This window comes from Lissotriton helveticus, chromosome 1_1, assembly GCF_964261635.1.
Source record: "Lissotriton helveticus chromosome 1_1, aLisHel1.1, whole genome shotgun sequence".
In the NCBI taxonomy this organism is placed as follows: Eukaryota; Metazoa; Chordata; class Amphibia; order Caudata; family Salamandridae; genus Lissotriton; species Lissotriton helveticus.
In genome coordinates this window covers 1795490194-1795510305 of record NC_136057.1, presented here as the reverse complement: position 1 = coordinate 1795510305, position 20112 = coordinate 1795490194, and the positions used below count along the sequence as shown (strand labels likewise).

General features: G+C 49.9%; 1 protein-coding gene across 1 annotated transcript in view; it reads right to left on the bottom strand.

The window, feature by feature from the left end:
• The window catches only part of LOC144752864 (histone acetyltransferase p300-like), a 381934-nt gene that overhangs the window by 121289 nt on the left and 240533 nt on the right, over positions 1-20112 (bottom strand). Inside the window, exons 4-5 of the mRNA XM_078640701.1 lie at positions 15520-15666; positions 14807-14872 (exon numbers count right to left, since the gene is read on the bottom strand). Coding sequence (XP_078496827.1) covers positions 14807-14872; positions 15520-15666 — 213 coding nt within the window. The remainder of the gene's footprint in view (positions 1-14806; positions 14873-15519; positions 15667-20112) is intronic.

Genomic DNA, 20112 nt, shown 5'->3' with positions numbered 1-20112 from the left:
TGTCTGAGCGACGAAAAGTGTGTCCTCGAAACTGTTGGGATTGGAGAGCGCCCATGGACTTGGCAGTCTCCGTATCTTTCTTGATTTTTTCCAGGGTGGTATCCACCTCTGGACCAAACAACCTGTCAGGGTTCATCGGCTGGTTAAGGATGGTGGTTTGGATTTCAGGTTTAAAACCTGATATTCTAAGCCATGCTTGCCTTCTAAGCATTACACTGGTATTTATTGCTCTGGCGGCAGTGTCCGCAACGTCTAGGGCGCACTTAATGGAAGCGTTAGTGATGAGCTTCCCTTCTTGGATAAGCATCTCCCCTGCCTCTTTATATTGGTCTGGTAGATGTTGTAATAGGGTCTCTAGTGTGTCGTAGTGTGCCCTGTCGTAACGTGCCAAGAGCGCCTGCGTGTTTGAGATACGCCAGATATTGGCCGCTTGAGCCGCCACCCTCTTTCCAGATGCCTCCAGCACTTTTGACTCTTTGTCCGGGGGAGGAGCATCACCGGTGGTCTGCGAATTCGCCCTCTTGCAGGCATTGGAAACCACCAAAGAGTCCAATGGCAACTGGCCCTTGATATAAGTAGGATCGCCAGGTGCCGCTCTGTATTTCTTCTCGATTCTAGGGTTGACCACCCTGGACCACGTAGGCTCCTTAAAGATGTCCGCAGCATGTTTAAGGACCCCCTTCAGCATAGGAAGAGTTTTGACAGTCTTTTCAGCTGTTGAAAAAGTGTCAAATAGGAAGTCCACATCCACAGGGTCAGCATGTAGCTCCACATCGTGGTTCTTGGCTGCTCTTTCAATCAAGGCATTAAATGCCGCAGAATCCTCTATGGGAGAAGTCTTAACATTGTAAACCTGAGGGTCATGGACGGTGTGCTGATCCCCTCCCTTGGTCACCTGCCCCAATCCAGGAGTCCTGTTGCTCATCAGGCTCCGTGGTGGCTGGGAAGGTATATTCCTCGTCCTGCTCTCCTGCATCCTCTCCCTCAGAATAAGTGGGTGAGGGTGTCGCAATCCTGTGAGACTGTGGAAAAAGGGGTTCGACCAAGACCATGGAATCTGGAGCCGGCTTTTTGCGCTTCAGAGGAATGGTATACGACTCCAAAGGCTGCGTTGCCGTGACTTTTCTTTTGTAAAGCGTAAGCTTTCCGGTGTCGGCATCGATAAAATGTTCTGTCTGCTCCTCGAGCAAGTGTTGTTGAGGCAGCATACTTCCAGCCGGGTGATTCGGCTTCGATACCTCAGAGTCTTTGGGCACCGAACGGGGTGCGAAGGCCTTCGGCGCCACCTTTGGCGGCAACGTGAAGAGGATCGGCGTTGAAGTTTGCGGCGTCGAGCCGACGGTCTTTGAGGCGGAAGGCGTCTTCGGATCCGACGATGAAGCCTTGTCTCTAATTCGCCTGAGGGAGTCCGAGACCTGCTTCGTAAAGGAAGCGGACGGCTTCGTCGACCCGACAGTCGACCTCTGTCCACCCCCAGGGGAAGACCCAAGCGCCGTTGACTTTTGCTTCTCGGAGCGAGGCGCCGGAGCATCCTGCTTGGGCGCGCCACAATCCTTGGCTGTAGACGCGGCCGGCGACGGCTTCGGATCGGCGGCCTTGACCACTGGCGTCGGTGTCCCGGTCTTCGGTCCGACGCCCTTGCTTGATGTCGGCTCGGTGGCCTTCTTTGGCTTCGGATCGACGGCCTTTCTGGGCTCCGAGTCGGCGGCCTTCTTCAGCTTTGGCTCGACGACCTTGACCCCTTTGGTCACCTTGACCGGGTCGACCGTTTTCGTGGGCGCCGACCGCTTCGACCCCCCGGAAGAAGACTGCGTCGATGGTGGAGCAGACGTCTTCGGTTTCGATGGCGCCTCGGCCATTTTTGTTGTTGTCGTCGACACCGATGGTTTCAGTTTCGGTTTCGTTTTCGACAATGGCGGCTCCGCCGAAGTGTCCGTAGCCGGACCCGAAGGCGGGGCCGTGGACGCAGGTATAGGGTCTTGGGTAAGGCCGAGTGGCGATCCCTCGACCTGAGCCTTGGTTAATGTTCGAACGGGGCATAGCTCTTCCTCTGAGCTATCTTCCATGGCCCCATAGGCCTCATCGTCGTCTCCTACCTCTTGGACGACTTCTTCAACATCGAGGCCTCCGACATCCGCGTCGTATCCGCATTCGACGTCTACCGTTGGAGGTGAAATCTGCAGTCGAATCTCGCAGTCGTCGGATTCTTCATCGTCGAAGATGTCCACCGGTGCCGGGGCCGACTGTTGGGCCGCCATGCGCGCCACGCGCCGAAGCCGAAGAGTCTTCGTCGAATGAAACTTAGAACAAGCCATGAAGCTTGCTTCATTGTGGTCCGGCGACAGGCACTTGTTGCACACCGGGTGGACGTCGATGTGTGGGTACTTCGAACCACACACGGGACACTTCTTGAACGGGCTCCGTTCCATGTCGCGTTGTAGAGGGTCTTGCTGCGTCGACTGGGCCTCGATCACTCAAGAGTCGCGGGACTCCCAGGAAATCCGACTCGGCTGAGTCGGAACCGAACCGGGGCACCGAACGCAAACAATACTGACGTATAGAAAAAGGCCTTAGGGCCTCGAAAAGTTTAAGTTGATTCCGACTGGAGATAACGAAAAGACATCCGAACCCAATGGCGGAAAAAAACAATCTGAGGATGGAGTCGATGCCCATGCGCACTGTAGTCCAGGGGAGGAGCCACCTACCTCGTGATACTTCGAAGACTCTTCCAGGACAACAATGTGCAATCATCCGGACCCAACACTAGGCGGCGATCTATGCTATAGATATGAATTCAGCAGCCCACATGCCTCGAACCTGATTTTACTTACCTTTTCTCTAGGAAATGTCCCAAATGTGATATCTAGGCATATCACACTGGAGTAGAAAAAGTAACTTAAAAAGTAATCTGAAAAGTAACAGAAAAGTGGTCTGAAAAGTAATTTCAACATATTGACGTACCTGTATTTCAATCAACTGCATTTGAACTTGCATATAATTATAAAACACTGCATAATGTTTTGCAAGCATTTCTTTCATTTACCTATGCCAGGCTTTACTTGGTTCTAGAAATAAAATAACAATATTTTTATAGAAAACAAATTGGTCTAAGTTCAGTCTTTGAGTGTGTGCAATCATTTGCTGATTCAGTGTGTACAACAAACGCTTAACACTACCCTCTGATAAAGCCTTACTGCTTGTCCACTCTACCACAAATAGAGAGTAAGGTGCCATCTACTTTTACCTCTGCCTACATTTCGGGTTCCACCAGAGTCTGTGCACACTGTACCTCATTTTGGTATAGTATATACGAACAATAGTTACTTACCTGTAAACTGTGGTTCTCCAGTGTTGGACTTGGCCCTTCTGGCAGGTTCACCCCTAAACTTTTTGCCTGGTATTATTAAATAATTATAGTGATTTCTGGTCTTTGCGCACTTTGACACTGTGGCGCAGTGTAAAGTGCGAGCACTCCCTGAGTGCGTGTGTGAGATTGGCCTGCCCTCCCATAGGAATGCATTGGGAATGTGTGTGTCCCTGGTAGTTCCTGATGTGTGGGGATGGCAGGTGCAAGTTTGGTATGTGCGGACGTGAGTGATTGAATGCTGCGCAATGGTGTGTGCAGCGTGTTTGTGTCTAATATGGAAGTGCCACTTCTAGAAGTGTGCCTGTCTGTGCAGTGAATGTGCTGGCTGGAGCTGGCTGGTGTGCCAGGCTCCATGAGTCATGATGGGTCTGCCCCGGCGGTGAGTGTTGAGATTAGCATGTGTGATGTGAGGGAGTGGTGCACCTGGGACCTGAATTGGGCTGGGCTTTCCCCACACAATGCGGGCTCTGCCCCCTGTGGTGCGTCTAATGTCCCTAGCCTGGCCAGTGAAAGGAAAGGGTGGTTGAGCACATCACAGTGCTCCAAAACCAGCTGCGACTGGTTTTTCCCCCACCCTGCACACTGAGACAAAGGAATTCACTGTATAAAAAGGGGCTGTGTCTCCTTACCAAATGTTCTTGTTCCCAAATCGAATCTACCTGGGGCGTGCTGCTGCTGGGGCCCAGGGGAAGGCTTGCCTCCCTGGGCGCTGCCCAGCCCCTGGATATCCTGGATGCCTGGAGGACTTTTCTTTGCTGAGGAGCTGGTTGCTCCATTTCCTTGCCCCAGGACCTTGCTGCGTCCTCTTAGCACCCTGAAGGTGCTTTCCTCTTTATCCCAGGACCTCTGGTTACCTTAAGCGCCCTGGGAGCGCTGTGTTCATCATGCCCGCTTATTTGCCTCCTAAGCTGCCCTGTTGCTGAGGGAGCCTACCCCTCTTTTTTTAATATTAGCAGGTGCCTACCCTGCATTGTGCCCGATTCTCGTTATTTTTTTAATTTACGGCTGTAACCCCGTTTATTTAATTATTTAGGCGCAGGTGCCCACCCTACGCCTTCCTTGTTATTTATTTTTATCTCGAGGGTGCCCACCCCTCATTTTGGCCTCCCAAGATTCACCGCCGCTGCCCGAGCCGCGTTAAAATGGCAGGACCAGGAAGTGTGGAGGGCCGGTGAGGGGCTCCCGTGAGCGATGGGAGCCCCGGGTTGTGCACCACAAAGGAGAACGGGAGGCCACCCCGCCTCCCGGAACATGCCTAAGGAGCCCCGGGTCCCAGGAGGGGGCCCGGGTGAAGAGCGAGGGCGGCTGCAGAAGCGCGGGGCTCCAAGGAGCGAAGGGAAGCCCCGCGCCGCAAGTGTCTCAGCCAGGTGTGAGGGGCTATCCTAGGAAGGAGAGAGCCCCACGGATGCCTGCCCCCGCCGCGACCACATGAGAGGAGCCTGTACCCCGCCGAGAGCCGGTAAGTGAAAACGGCTGGGGCAGGGCGGGGGAAGGCCCCACATGCACCAGAGTGGTGCCCCTTCTTTCGAGCAGCCCCAGATTGCAGTGGGCCGCTCCACCAATGGCTCTTCTGTTGTATCCCGGGCCCCGTGGGCCCGTGTCCCCCAGAGCCATGGCACCCCACAGCTGGGGGCAGTAACTATCTTTAGAGCCCGAGCGTGGCTCCAGTATGGACATTGGCTGTTGCTACAGCCTAGAGGGCTCCCACGTTGTGCACAGTTGCTTTTAGAGGCTCCCACGTGCGCAGTCTTTCTTCTAAGGAGCCCGAGTGCTCCCATACCCACGTGTTGGTTCTAGAGCCTAAAGAGCCCCCATGTTTGGCACAGTCTTGCTCCCCTGTGCGCCATTTGTATTCCTAGATCTTAGAGGGCTCCAACAGGTGGCAGATGTATTCCTAGAGCCTAGAAGGCTCCCAGTTTGCGCAGTTTTGGTTCCTGAGGGGCTAGTGAGAGCCTCTGGCGCAATTTGCTTCCCAGCTGCCCAGCAATTAGTGGGCAGCTGCACCGTTTAGGTTTTTCTTTCTAGGAGACTATGTCTTTGGACTTAGGAGTGAGTCTCACTCCTTCATCCCTACCTTGGCCTTCCCCAGCTGCGCAGCACTTAGTGCCAGCTGCAGCGTTTAGGCCCTGTCCTTGTCCCTCCCTCAGCTGCCCAGCAAGTAGTGGGCAGCTGCTACGTTTAGGTTTTTGGCGCAGTGGTGCAACCTGGACTTTGTTGTGAGTTATGTGTTTCTTAGGGTGCTAGGAAATGTACTGTGTGTTGTATGTTTTGCGCACCCTGTGTTCTGGTACCTCTGAATGTGTTTTTATGCATCATGTACAAAGTTGCTTTCCTTACACCGCTGAATGTATGTTTATGCATCATGTGTTTTCTTCTCCTACACCTCTGAATGTTGTGATGCATCATGTGTAATGTTCTCATGTTTATACCCCTAAATGTATAGTGATACTTAGGTGGTTCTTCTTCCTAGTACAGGTGTTGCTAGTGAGGTCCTGGTTCCCTGCGTGACATTCTCCTAAGGTGGTTAGGGTTGCGTAGGTGGTACTTACCCCTTACCAGTAGTTACTGGTTGTGTGCTACATGATTATTTGGTGCTTAACTATCTCCAAGGGCTTGATACTGAGCTTGCCCCCTGACCAGAGTCCCAGGACCAGTGGACTCAATTGTGCCTTCCCTGACAAATTGCTGGGACTTGTCTGATCTCCTTGGGCTGCTGGGGCCTCGCCTGAAGTGTGCCTCGCTCACTCCCCTGCAGCTCGTGCCTAGCCGCCCCGGCCAAGAGCTCCTTGTGAAGCCGTGCTCTGCTCCGCCTGGGCCGCCCGCATCCTGCACCTCTGCAGCTTGTGCCTGGGCCGCCCTTATGCCTCGAGCCGCGCCGCTCTCCTCTGAGCCGCGTCCGCTTCGCTGGGCCGCCCGCACCCTGCCCCCTCCTCCTCTGAGCCCACACCTTGGTCGCCCCAACCAAACGCTTGTAGCGGGCGGGTCGCCACCGCCCTCTCAGGCCTACTGAGGAGATCACTCGAATTATCCCGCGCAACCAGAACGGAAGGTACGGTCCGTATCCGCCGCCAGTTATTATATGTTCTATGTTCTAAAAGTGTTACTTCTACAAAGTGCTAATTCTACCAACAGCTAGTCCTAAAAGTGCTTATTCCTCACAGTGGTCCATGTGGCCCTGTCCCATGTATATAATCCCCTGTAAATTCTGCCCGTGCCTCTGGCACATTGTAAAGTATGTGGTTATTATCTAATGTGTTTTGGTGTAATACAAAGGCTATTTTTATATATAACCTTGTGTGGAGTTTCCTTTGTGGTGGGCCTTGGGTGTTGTTGCTGGGGGTGCGTGCGCAAACACTTAACTCACATTGCCTCCGAGTTTAGCCTTACTGCTCGTGTCTCGTTACCAAGGGGGTGAGCAGGGGTTATCTTGGCGTGTAACTCCCTTGCCCTGACGTGGGAATGGTGGTCTCTGACTGTTCTTGGCAGAAGCGGTGGCCAGCCAGAGACCCCATTTCTAACATCCAGTATTGGTGTCTTTCATAGATTCATATGCTTCAATAATTCCCTGTCGAAGTGGGAGTCCCATGGTACATAAAATAGTAGTAGAAACATATATACATTAAGTACATACATATATACATATGAAGCAGTTGTTGCCCAAATTGGTGTCGGCGCTCGTATTTCAAGGCGTGGTGCAGTTTTTACGACTGGGCATGTCGTTTGAATATAGCTTTGGATTCCCAGGGGAAAATAAAACGCACTCACCCGTTTCAATAGTTTGACAGCGGTTTATTCAGCAACCAATACCCATATATATATACTATAACAAAATGAGGTATAGTGTGCACAGAGTCCAGTGGAACCCCAAAGACACCTTTTCTTTCTCTAAATCTCAGCTTCTCACTGTTTGGTGTTGAGGTGAAGGAAACTGGCTCTTTCTCCAGTATTAGGGGTGTCTTTCATAGATTCACATGCTTGAATAATTCCTCCTCGTCGAAGTGGGAGTCCCACGGTACATAAAATAGCAGTAGAAACATATATACATAAAGTACATTCATATATACATATATAGATATATACATAAGTATATAAATAGATATCAAAATATATCCAAAAGAAATAAAACCTTAAAGTACCATAGAACAACATTAGCCCATAGAAAGCATTGAGGGAGAGTTCACTTTAGTAACATATCCATGTCATTATAATAGTCCACATTCCAGCCAATAAGGTTGTAACACCCTCTAGAACCTTCTCCTCAGAAGCTCAAGCCCTCAGAGTTTCGTAGCACGAGAGTGACCAAGAGTGCATGAGGAGAAGAGAGCCTCTGAGGTGAGGAAGGGTGGGTCGCATGTGAATCTATTAAAGACACCAATACTGGAGAACCACAGTTTACAGGTAAGTAACTATTGTTCTTCTCCAGTATTAGGGGTGTCTATCATAGATTCACATGCTTGAATAAGAATAGAAAGTAGTACGCCATAATACCAGAGTCATAAAAGACAAAAAATAAAGAGCAAGCATATCAATACACATTTGCAACATGTACGTGAATGCACAATAAAACCTGTTATGACAGGAGGCGGGAAGCAACAGAGGCTCACCTTTATTTGAAGAGATTTCGTAGCACTGCTTGACCCACAGCAGTATCCGCCGCAGAAGCTGCCTCCAGACAATAGTGCCTCGTGAACATGTGCCTGCTGGACCACGTTGCCGCCCTGCAGATCTGATGTAGAGGCACTCCAGCAAATAGGGCAGTAGAGGATGCTACTGCTCTCGTCGAGTGTGCTCGCACCGGAGCAGAAAGAGGCTTGCCAGCCTGTCGATGGCAGTAGGATATGGCAGAAGAAATCCAACGAGTGATGGTCTGTTTAGTGACTGGATGTCCCTTGTGCATCTGTCCATAAGCCACAAAGAGCTGGTCCGACCTTTGAAAGGCAGCAGTATGTTGGATGTAGAATTTGAGGCATCGTTTCAAGCCCAGGGATGAAGAGTACGCTCAGCAAGAGACTGAGGGTTAGGGAAAAAGGTTTTGAGTATGACAGGCTCGTTAAGGTGGAAGTCCGAAGGTACCTTGGGCATAAACTTAGGGTTTGTACGTAGTACAACAGCCTCTTTGGAAAACGGAAGAAACGGAGGCTGGATTGTAAAAGCGTGCTTGTCGCTCACTCGCCTGGAGGACGTCAGTGCGAGGAGGAGGGAAACCTTCCAAGTAAGGAATTTCAAATCCGCTGAGTGGATTGTTCAAATGGAGGCTTAAGAAGCTGGGCCAAGACAAGATTCTGACGCCAAGAAGGTGGAGGACGCCGGATAGGTGGAAACATCCGTTACAGACCCTTAAAGAATTGGCGAATGATCCGTGAGGAATACAGAGATGTGGAACCATCATGCCGAAAACGTGGAAGTGCAGCCAGGAAAACCTTGAGAGTGGAATGTGAAAGTCCCGACTTTGCCAAAAGAGGAAGAAGGGCAAGATCTGCTCAGGAGTAGCGAGCAAAGGATCAATGTTTTGCGAGTGGCAGCAAACACAAAACCGCTTCCATTTCAATTTATAGGTTTTCTTGGTGGAGAAAGCCTGTGCGTGAGCAAGGACCTCTCTGCAGTCCGGATCAATATTTAGATGGGCAAACTTGCGGTTCTCAGGTTCCAAGCATGAAGCTGGAGAGATGCCGGGTCTGGATGGCATATCTGCCCGTGGTTCATGGTGAGAAGGTGAGGCAGGGGGCGAAGAGGGATCGGATTGCACTGGGAAAAAAGAAGAAGATCCATGAACCACGGCCACCTGGGCGCAATCAACAGGATGTGACATGGTTCAAGTCTCATTCTGTGCAGGAGGCGAGGTATCAGAGGGATCGGCGGAAAAGCGTATACAAATTATTTCGACCAGTTGATCGAAAATGCATTCCCGCTCGACCCTTTGTGGGGATGCCACCTTGCGTAGCGTAGGCATTTGCGGTTGAGTGGAGTTGCAAACAGATCCAGCTCCGGTTGGCCCCATAGGCGAAATACATACTCCAGAGTTGGCTGATGGAGTTCCCACTCGTGATTGTCTGTGGCCGTTCTGCTGAGAGAGTCTGCAAGGGCATTGGAGATGCCCGGTACGTGAACTGCAGTTAACTGGACTCGATGTTGTATTGCCCATTCCCAGATCTGTTGTGCCTGTCTGGAGAGCAGAAGAGATCTCGTCCCCCTTTGCTTGTTGAGGTAGTGCATACTGGTGGTGTTGTCTGTACGCACCAACAGTGACTCTCCTTCCACCAGCAGACGGAAAGATTTCAGGGCGAGAAAAATAGCCAAGAGTTCCAGCCGATTGATGTGCCACTTGCGCTGGTCTGCCGTCCATTTGCCGTTGACTGACAACCCTTCGAGGTGCGCAACCCAACCCTCTAAGGAAGCGTCCGTCGTAAGGGTAAACGTGGGGCTGTGTCCTGAAACAGACACCCTGTTGCAATGTTTGGAAGGTGAGCCGAGCATTCCAATGCGCCCTGGATGCGAGGGGGCAGGAAGATTTTGTCGTTGAATGTCCCTGAGACTTGCTGCCATTGTTTGTCCAATTCTTCTTGGAGGACTCGCATGTGTAATCTGCAATTGGGGATCAGCGGTATGCAGGACGAGGTCATGCCCAGAAAGGATTTTAACATCCGGACAGAAACTGACTTTCTTGAGCGTAGAAGAGCCACCACTTTGGCAATGCGATCTTGGCGCTCCTGCGAAACAAACACCTTTGCTAGATGTGTATCTATTAATGCTCCTAGAAAGACCCTTTGTTGTGCTGGACGGACATGCGATTTCTAATGGTTGATGGAAAGACCCAAGTCTTGGAAGACAGACAGGCAAGTCTGAGTGTGTTGTTCTGCTGCGAGAAAGGTTGGGGCCTTTATCAAGCAGTCGTCTAAATAAGGGTAGATTTGTATGCCCTGTAGGTGTAGATAAGCCGCAACCGGAGCATGATCTTTGTGAAGACTCTCGACGCGGAACGAAGGCCGAAAGGCAGAAGCTTGAATTGGAAGTGTTTGGATCCTACTTTGAAACTGAGGTACTTCCTGTGTCTTTGATGGATTGGCACCTAAAAGTATGCGACTTAGAGGTCGATTGTGGAGAGGAACTCCTCGGGATTCAGGAACTGTAAGATTTCCAGCAAGGTCAACATTCAAAATGTTTGGGACTTGATGAACTTGTTGAGGGCTCGGAGGTCTAAGATCGGGCGCCATTCTCCAGATTTCTTCCTGATAAGAAAAAAGCGGGAATAAAAGCCCATCCCTTGTTGTAATCGAGGAACCATTTCGACTGCCCCTTTGTGGATCCTAACTGCAACTTGTGCAAACAGTACCTTCAAGTGTGCTGGAGGGGGACCAGAGGGAGGGCGGTTGGGAGGAAATTTGAGAAATTTGAGAGCGTGGCCTTTTGAGCTGACATCCAAGACCCAATGATCTGAAGTTATTTTCGACCAATTGTAAAAGTTTTGGGAGATTCGACCTCCAATTTTCAGAGCAGGATAAGACTTGGTCTTTAGAAAGTCACTGTTTTTTAGAGGTAGTACCTCCTCTGTAGTTGGATTTTTTCCTATAAGGCCTGGAATCAGACTGCCTATTCTGATGTTGGTAGGAATAGCGCTGCTTGTTTTCACCATAGGAGCGGTACTGGGAGGAGCCTCGAAAATTGGAGGATGTGCCTCTGCCACGTGCTCCACGAAATGGCCGCTTCCGGTAATGGAGAGATCCCAGGGCGCGAGCAGTGTCCGTAGCTTTCTTGATGGACTCTAAGACATCATCCACGTGCTTGCCGACGGGGGACTCTCCAACAAAAGGCAAATCGAGTACCCTTGCTTGCACATCAGGCCGAAAAGATGTAGCCTTAAGCCAGCCCTGCCGTCTTAAGACTGCAGCACCTGCCAGCTGTCGGAAACCTGTTGAGGAAATATCTATTGCACAGTCTATCATTTCTGAAGGTATTTTCTCGCCCTCCTGCACGATCTTTGTGCCTCTGCCCTGGAGGATTCAGGAATTAGGTCGACCAAAGCTGCGATCTCCAACCACATCTGACTGTCGTATCGCCCAAGGATGGCTAAGGAATTTGCCGCCCTGACCGTAGTTGCAGCCATTGTGGTGAATTTTTTGCCAATGGTATCCAGGCAGCGACCTTCCTGATCGGGCGGGGATGTTAAAGGAGAAGCTGGATTACGTGACCTTTTTTGGGCAGCTTGCGTAATGACTGAGTCTGGCTTTGGTTGAGACACAAGGCAGGCAGGCGAATCCTCTGGCGCCTTATACTTTTTGTCGAGGCGTGGAAGCACAGCCAGGATTGAGTTAGGTCGTTCCATGAGTTTGAGTCCCTCCTTCCAAATGAATTCAATGATTGGAATGGTATGCACTTGCTTTAAAGGTTGATCCTTGAAATCATAAAGAAAACAGTCCTGTTGTTTGACGACCATGGCCAAGTGGAAACGCTTCGCGGCTCTCATCATTAAAAGGTGGAAACCCCCAATGTCCACTGGGGGAGAAGCCAGAGGAGAGGTAGGAGGAGGAGACGAAGTCTGGGCCTGATAGTTGTCCCAATCTGCTAAGACAGCGTCATCATCCTGGTCTGTATCATTCCGAATATCATCATCAGTATCAGGATCCTGAGGAACTGGTGATCGTGCCTGTGGAACTTGTAGTGACTCCCGTGTCGGAGGAGGCGGATTTGGAGAGGCCTGCGAAGAAGGTGGGAAACGACGATTGTAATCGTCTAGCATGTGTTGAAGGTTAGAAATCAAAGTCACAGGTGTCTGTGCCATAGGAACCTCGGGGTCAACATCCTGCTGGTCATCTCGAACTGAGATGTACGATCCCCTCATCATTATCATCATCATCATAGTCTTGATACTTTATATGTAGCTCCGATGGGCTACTTGCAGGACGAAAGGTGTCATCAGCGTTAGAGCCATCAGAAGATTTGTCCTCTGCAGACGCAAAGAGTTGAGCAGGGGGACCTGTCCCATGTTGGACAGGACTCCGAAGCAGTGGAGTCGGACGTTTTACAGTAGTAGCCGTCACCACTGTGAAGGTGGTCGCAGTTGCCAGAGAATACTACTCCGTAGACAGACCCATCGACGAGCTCGTCGTCTTCGAGGATTCATCAATGATGAACTAGGAGTCGACGACGAAGCGGATGCCGTCGACGGAGCCGAGGCCTTTGTCGGCGGCGGCAGCGCCGCCAACGATGTCATTGTCGTCGACGAGGTCTTCAACGTCGACAGAGCCATCATCGACTAGACGGATTTCTTCGCCGTCGACGAGATCTTCACAATGGACATAGGCCTGACTTCTTGGTGCATCGTCGACGATGCAGACGTCGTCGTCCTCTTCGTCGTCGAAGTAGGCACAACGTCGACGGATCTTGTCGACGGTGACGGGCGCGTCGACGAACTCGTCGACAAGCTAGCACTCGTTTTGGATGACAAGGGCACAGAATGGGACTGCGACGCCAGAGAACTAGGTCTCGTAGGTGTAGAGGCCGGCAGATCCTGTGGGGAGACGGACTTGGGAGCGTCCACAAGCTTCTTCTTTTTAAGAAAAGGAGAAGGAAGCTCGGTCAATGACCCACGCTTCAGAGAGACCTTAGAATGGCAGGAAGACACACTCTCTATATCACACGGGGTTGTCTGAAGTCTTCAACCTCTGTAGCCACAGAAGGAGACGGGCCTCTCTATCCTTTAGGGTCTTTGAAGAAAAAATTCTGCAAAACTTGCAGTTCCTCACCTAATGGTCCGGGTACAAACAGTAGATGTATTTTTTATGAGGTTCCTCATGGAAAAGGTGAAGTTTACCACAGGCAGAACAAGGCCAGAACAAAGATTGCTTTGTAGAAGACATGTTGTAGAAGATAGATGGTTTGTAGAATGAAGAAACTATGCAGAGGTCAGGGAGACTCCCTTCACACGACGTGCGGTAGAAAATCTGAGGGCATGAGCTTCTGAGGAGAAGGTTCTAGAGGGTGTTACAGCCTGATTGGCTGGAATGTGGATTATTATAATGACATGGATATGTTACTAAAGTGAACTCTCACTCAAAGCTTTCTATGGGCTAATGTTCTATGGTACTTTAAGGTTTTATTTCTTTTGGATATATTTTGATATCTATTTATATACTTATGTATATATCTATATATGTATATATGAATGTACTTTATGTATATATGTTTCTACTGCTATTTTATGTACCGTGGGACTCCCACTTCGACGAGGAGGAATTATTCAAGCATGTGAATCTATGAAAGACACCCCTAATACTGGAGAAAGAGCCAGTTTCCTTCACCTCAACACCAAACAGTGAGAAGCTGAGATTTAGAGAAAGAAAAGGTGTCTTTGGGGTTCCACTGGACTCTGTGCACACTATACCTCATTTTGTTATAGTATATATAGAGCCAGCTTCCTACACCTTCTGACTCTACACAACTGCTGATTGTTTTGCAAAAGCAGTTTAAACTAGTTTCTGCTGCCACAATTGCTAGATGGCTGAAATCAATCACGGCAGAAGCTAGTATTGACACTAAAGTCTTTGGGGATCATTCTGTTGGGGGGTGGGGGGGTGGGGGGGGCTATGGCCTCTAAATCTTTTATGTTGGGTCCCCCCATTCAGGATATCATGAGAGCAGCTGACTGGTCGCCTGAGTCTACTTTGAAACAGTTTTATTATAAACCTGTGGGCAATATTACGTCTGTGGTGTTCGATAAGCATTAAACTAGCATAATCTGAGCCTCCGGTCCTGAAATAGAATAAATAATTTGCTAAAATTCGCACAAAGAATCTTTAATTCTATTAAGGACACGCAGACTAGGATTACCCAGACCAGTGTTATCAGTCATTACTGGATTGTCGTGAATTTTGTTGTTTGCCCACCAGTATGTAGTCTGTGTTATATGGATATTACGGGTCTTGTTTTAATTCCAGGTTCAGATAGAAATCAGAATGATCCAGTTCCAGTCTTCATGCCGGGGTTGACACTTTGTGTTCATGTTCGGAGATGAGCTGTTGCTCCTATGTGGTGGGTGACCGCTGGAGTAGGCTCTACAGACACTGTTGGTTCTTGGCACAGTTTGAGTTGATGGACTGTTGGGAGTAAAGAAAGAAGCTCTTAAGATGGTGGTCGCTCCTCTTATAGGGACTGCTAGACCATGAGTGATGGTTGTGAGCAGGGTATCATGGGAAATATAGTTTGTGTTCATGTTAAAACATTTTCATTGGCTGCTGCATTTTAGCAGTAAAAGACAGAGAAGCATACTCCTCACTTAGAGTCCTTAAGAGAATTGAAAATTCTTGGTGCGACTGCTAGCAAATATTTTATCCTGGAAGTTAGGCTGCACAGAGCAGAAGCCACGTCAAGGCAGGTGCTACATAGAGCAAAATATATTCTTATCCTGTTTCAGTTTAGTGTGGGTGAAAAGCAAGAGTTACTCACAGCAACCTGTTCACATACTCCAAGTACCCAATGAGGATCTCGTGGTACACTGCAGTCGGCAAAGACCTGGGGTGGAAAAAAGAACACTGTCAAGGTAAGAGGTATAGACCCCCCTAGAGAGAGACAAAGAGGCAGCAATCAGTGAGAGTAGAAACATGCACACTTCGAATGAAATTGGAACAGCAGAGATAGCTACTACGGAAGGCAGTCACTGCAGAAGCTAGCCTTAAAGTAAGAAGGAACTAATCTCACAAGGAGAAAGGCAGAACAGAAGAGCCAGAGGTCAAGAGTAACAGTGCAGAAGAGGGAAAAGGCTGGATTATAGGATGATTATTGGACATGGAAGAGGACAGAAAGAGCAGTAGGCAGAAACTGCAGTCAGTCGATGGTCAGTCTGTGATAGGACATAACAGATTCCTCACTGTGACTGAACCAGTTCACATGAGGGGGGAAATGACACAGTCGGGGAAGTATTAGGTGATAGGGGGAGGATCTGAACTTGAGGAATGCTTTGCGGTCATCAAGAGGGTTGCACTTAATATCAGTGCTGGGAAGAACTGTTCTTGAGTTGGCAGTCGAAGTCGGAGGGAGAAAAGTGGATGGTTCTTACTACTGGCCGGGCAATGGAGTTGCACAGGATAGGGACCGAGGTGGAATCTCATCTGATTGGGACATGGCACCACTTGGAGCATAGGGGGAAAGGGCATTCTCACCTCTGGTTGGGCTGCAGACAGTCAGACTTGTATTCTTGCACATGCATGCCAAAGAAACACAGCTCCACTCCATCCACCTCATCGAAGGCAAAAAGTGCTTTTGTTCCATAAGGGAAGGATTCAGGCAACTCGCCGCGATCTACAAACCTGCAAAGAAACACAAGACAGTCAGTCAAGTTCAAGAACAAGCGTTTAAGGTATTTAAAATGAACAAGTCATTTGTTGCAACAATACATTGGTTGATTGTATATAACCAAGCTACCTAGCTCCCTCTTTAACAGTTAAGGTGGGGTTAACTATGTTTTTCGACAGTGAAATATAAGACTGTTATTCTAATCCTGTCTCAAAGGAAAGATTTGGGAGCACATAAAAATATATTAAGTCTTTTGATGATCACTGGACCTTTGGAGTATGAGCCCCCTTAATCTAAAAGGTCTCTTGCACTTAAGACATGAGATCCAAGGTCCGCAGCTTGCCACAAAAAAACCTTCTGCTGGGCAAGGGCAAAAAGGCAGATTTGTCTTCAACTATTAAAGAGATCTGTTATCACAGATACCTACTTCTTCCTCAGCATAGGACACCTGGTAGAAGCATACAACTTCTGGAACATTATTACGCAACAAGCAATGGTAACGTTTACCCTTTGGGACCCATTTGCTTTCCCAATGATTTTTAGCTTGGTTATAGGGCATGCCTGATGCTTTGCAGCATAGCTGAAGAAAATGTTAAAGGAAGAAAAAAAAGTGGGCAAACCTGGCTGTTGCATCATTTTCCAGGTGTGTGTAGCATGCATGTATGCACCTACAAAATGATGCACTTTTTTATTTACAGAAATGGATCAATAAAGTAAACAAAAAAGAAGCACAGAAGCTTTTTTAAGTGTGGGCGAGCAACTAGGAGGCAGGAGTAGGGGGAAGCAGCATGGAGGGCACTGGTGGAGGGAGAAACTGCCAAGGAACAGAAAGCAACACTGAGGGCAATGTGGGGAGGCGAAACCACAGGCAAGGGGCGGATGGGGGTGAGGGAAGAAACAGAGGGTAGGGAGGAGAAGCAACCTTAGCAAGAGCAACATGGAGCAGTGGGGAGAGCACACAGGAGAGAAACAGGGGAGCTGGGGGAAGTGTTAGAAGGCAACATGGAGGTGAGATGGGAGAAGCACAATGGACAATACAGCAATGTGGAGTGCAGAAGGAGAGAAGTGCATGAGAGAGACAGCTGGAAAACATGCATTTACAATGGAATTCTTCACCCGAAAGAAAACAAGCACTGGCATAGCCAATAGGTCCCACGTTTTAACCTTACAAGTTTTTAGCTATGCAGCACATTACAACCATCGTGCAGTTTATAAGTGGCATGAAATATTACTCCCTTTCATCAAGGAATTGGCTATTAGCAAAGTACACAATTCTACCTAAATCATCAACCGACGACTAAACCCTATAGTAATGTTTAAGAGATAAACCCCCAGATGCTTCAAGTACCCGCTCTGCGAATTCTAAATAGCGAAAAATACCGAATCGCTATCTAGAATTCGCAGAATGGGATGCATCATCATTGGGGAGAGGAGTTGGCCTAACGGCTAGGGCGCTCGACCTCGGACCTGGGGATCTGGGTTCGAGTCTCGGTAACGACGCCAAAAAACCTCCTGTGATTCTGGGCAAATCACTTAATCTCCCCGTGCCTAAAATGAGTGTGTTCATCCTGATGTAACGTAACTGGTGCTATGTAAAGCGCTCTGATACCCGATTCGGTTCGGGTCTAGTTCGCGCTATATAAAACACTGCAAAAAAAAAAAATTGCTAATCAAGTGCGAGTCGCAATCGCCCGCAATCGCTGTATGCGAATTACCTAATATCGCTATTAAATCGCAGAATCGGCTGTTTCACAACCCCAAATTGCGATTTCGCAAATACCGAAATCGCAAATAGCAATCTCGCAGTTTGCGAGATCGCAAAAACGGGAAGTCGCATTTTGAGCACAATGACGACATAACAACCAGTAAGTAGGCAGCTCCATGACTCATTTGGAACACAGCTGGATAGAGGAGGAGGCACAGCACTGAGCTCCAGGAGACACACCCTGCAGTCCACACAGGACACACATTGATACCAGAATGTCCCAGGATGCAGCAGGATCCAGTGAAACTGGCAGGAAGCCGAACATCAAGTTCTCCGAACAAGAGCTGGAGTACTTGATAGAGGGAGTCAGCAGGGACCATGACAAGCTGTTCGGAAAGCTTTCCGGGAAGGTGCCTGAGGCTGACAAAAGGCGCATCTGGCTGCGCATCAGGGCAAAGGTCAACGCCGTTGGAGTGACACAGCGGTCAATCGATGACCTCAAGAAGAGGTGGTACGACTTCAGAGGCCGTGCTAAGGAGCGCATTGCGGAGAGGCTGGGGGAGAGACTGGCCACGGGAGGAGGAGACTCCACAGTTCCCGCAAACACACCACTGGAGGACTTGGTGGAGGACACCATCAACCCTGCAGCCTGCGTGGGGGTCACTCAGCTGGACACCTCCCGTGCCACACACCAATCACAAGGTAAGAGCCATGCACCTGCGACCCCGTCCCCTAACAATGCCCATGCCCCCAGAGCAAGCCATATTGGTAATCCCAGTAATGCAGTCCCTGCCCATTCCAAACGCCCAATTGCATTGTGGGACCTGTAGTGTGACAATGTGCCCTGATAGCCACACATAGCCAGAACAGTCAAGTCAAACATACCCCTAAAGCCAGTCAGGGAATGCAAGCCTGCATGCATGTTGCTACATCCCAGGTGCCTGAATCATACCATTAATCATGCACTCATTCACATCACAGGTGCTGCAGATGCTGAAACCTCAGATAGCGAGACACTCCATATCGTGGAGACTCCAGATGAGACGGAGGGAGAGAGCTAAACAGCACCAGCACCTGGACCATCACATGCATCTGCACCTGCACCAGTACCTGGACAAGCACCATCCCAAACGGACAGGGCCACCCCTGCAGCCATAGGAAGAGTTCAACCACCCCAGGCGTCACGCATGGCGTGGATCAGACCCCACCACCACCCAGGAGGCAGACACGCCGCACAGCCACTGTGCGGTCCCAGGCAAGCGGCCGGTTGAGGCAGCAGCGCTCTGTGGCCACACGACCAGACATGGAGCAACAGGCACAAAATCTAAGGCTAGGAATTCAAGCCCGGATGCTTGCTGTGCACTGCAAGCAGGCACAGCACATGGCAGCCATGCAGCTGTACAAAACTGCACGCAGTATCAACCAACTGACTGAAAGTGTGCAGGAGCTAACCGCTGCTGTGAAAGAGAACAACCAACTGATGGTGGCGCAGCAGGACATCACCCGCCGACGCCACCACCAGCTGCTGACCCGGCTATCTGCCTATACCCAGTCGAACCACCTCATTGGGAACGCCACTTCACAGTTGTCGCGCAGGTCACTGGCCATGCAGCTACAGATGGTACAATGCTGCCAAGATGTAGCAAGTGTCCTGGAGCAGGTCACCACCGCTGTTGAGAATCAACAGGTGTGCGGCCATGGCCATGCAAGGGGGGGTGATGATGCCAGTGAGGGCACATTGAGCCTGAGCAGCCTGTCTGTGCCGGTGCTACCTGAAAAGCGCCGCAGTTCCAGGCCCAGTGCTGCATCACGGCCGGACACTCCCAACGTGGAGTTGGAGAGGCGACAGGGTGCGTCTGGCAGGAGGCGCCAATGACTGACTAAACATTACCAGCAGTGCCATGGTGATGTAACCACGCACGCCTGCTCTGGATACAAGAGCCTGTATGGCTCAATACAGTTGTACATTTTTTGATGATTTAAAGCACATCTAGAGCTTGTTGACCATAAAAATAAGAATTTATTTTGAACACAAATCTTCCTCATGTCATTAATTCATGTGGCATGCAGGAGTGCAGTGTTGTGTGAGGGGTATGGGTGCACTAGAAAAAGTTCAGTGTGAAGTTGTTGCGGCGCCTGTGTCCTTCAGCAGGATTCTCCCCGCGTGCATGATGCACATGTGCAGGTGGCAGGTTGTCCCCCTCCGACTCACTACCAAACACCTCCACAGGTATCCTCCGCTTGATGGCAATATTGTGGAGTATGGCACACACGGCCACGATGCGGCAGCAGACCTCAGGCTGGTATTTGAGGGCCCCGCCAGTCTTGTGGAGGATGCGGAATCGACTCTTTAACATGCCAAATGTCTGCTCAATAACATTTCTTGTGTGTATGTGCGCAGCATTGTAACACCGTTCCTGTGGTGTAGCAGGGTTGAGGTATGGGGTGAGGAGGTATTCACGGAGGCCATAGGCGCTGTCACCTGAATAATAGGAGCAGAGGGTCAGTGCCTGTTATGCGCAGCAACATGGTCTTGACATACTGTATGTGGGATGTCCTTCGCCATATTCACCCCTGGCTAAGCGGGTGTGTATGCCGCTGTGCCGGAAGATGAACGAATCATGCGTGCTCCCCGGGTATTGGGCCACAATGCCTGTGATGGTCTTCGCATTGCAGACCATCTGGATGTTGAGCGAGTGGTATGACTTGCGGTTCCGGCACATGTATTCGGTCTCAGCAGGTGGACAGATGTGAA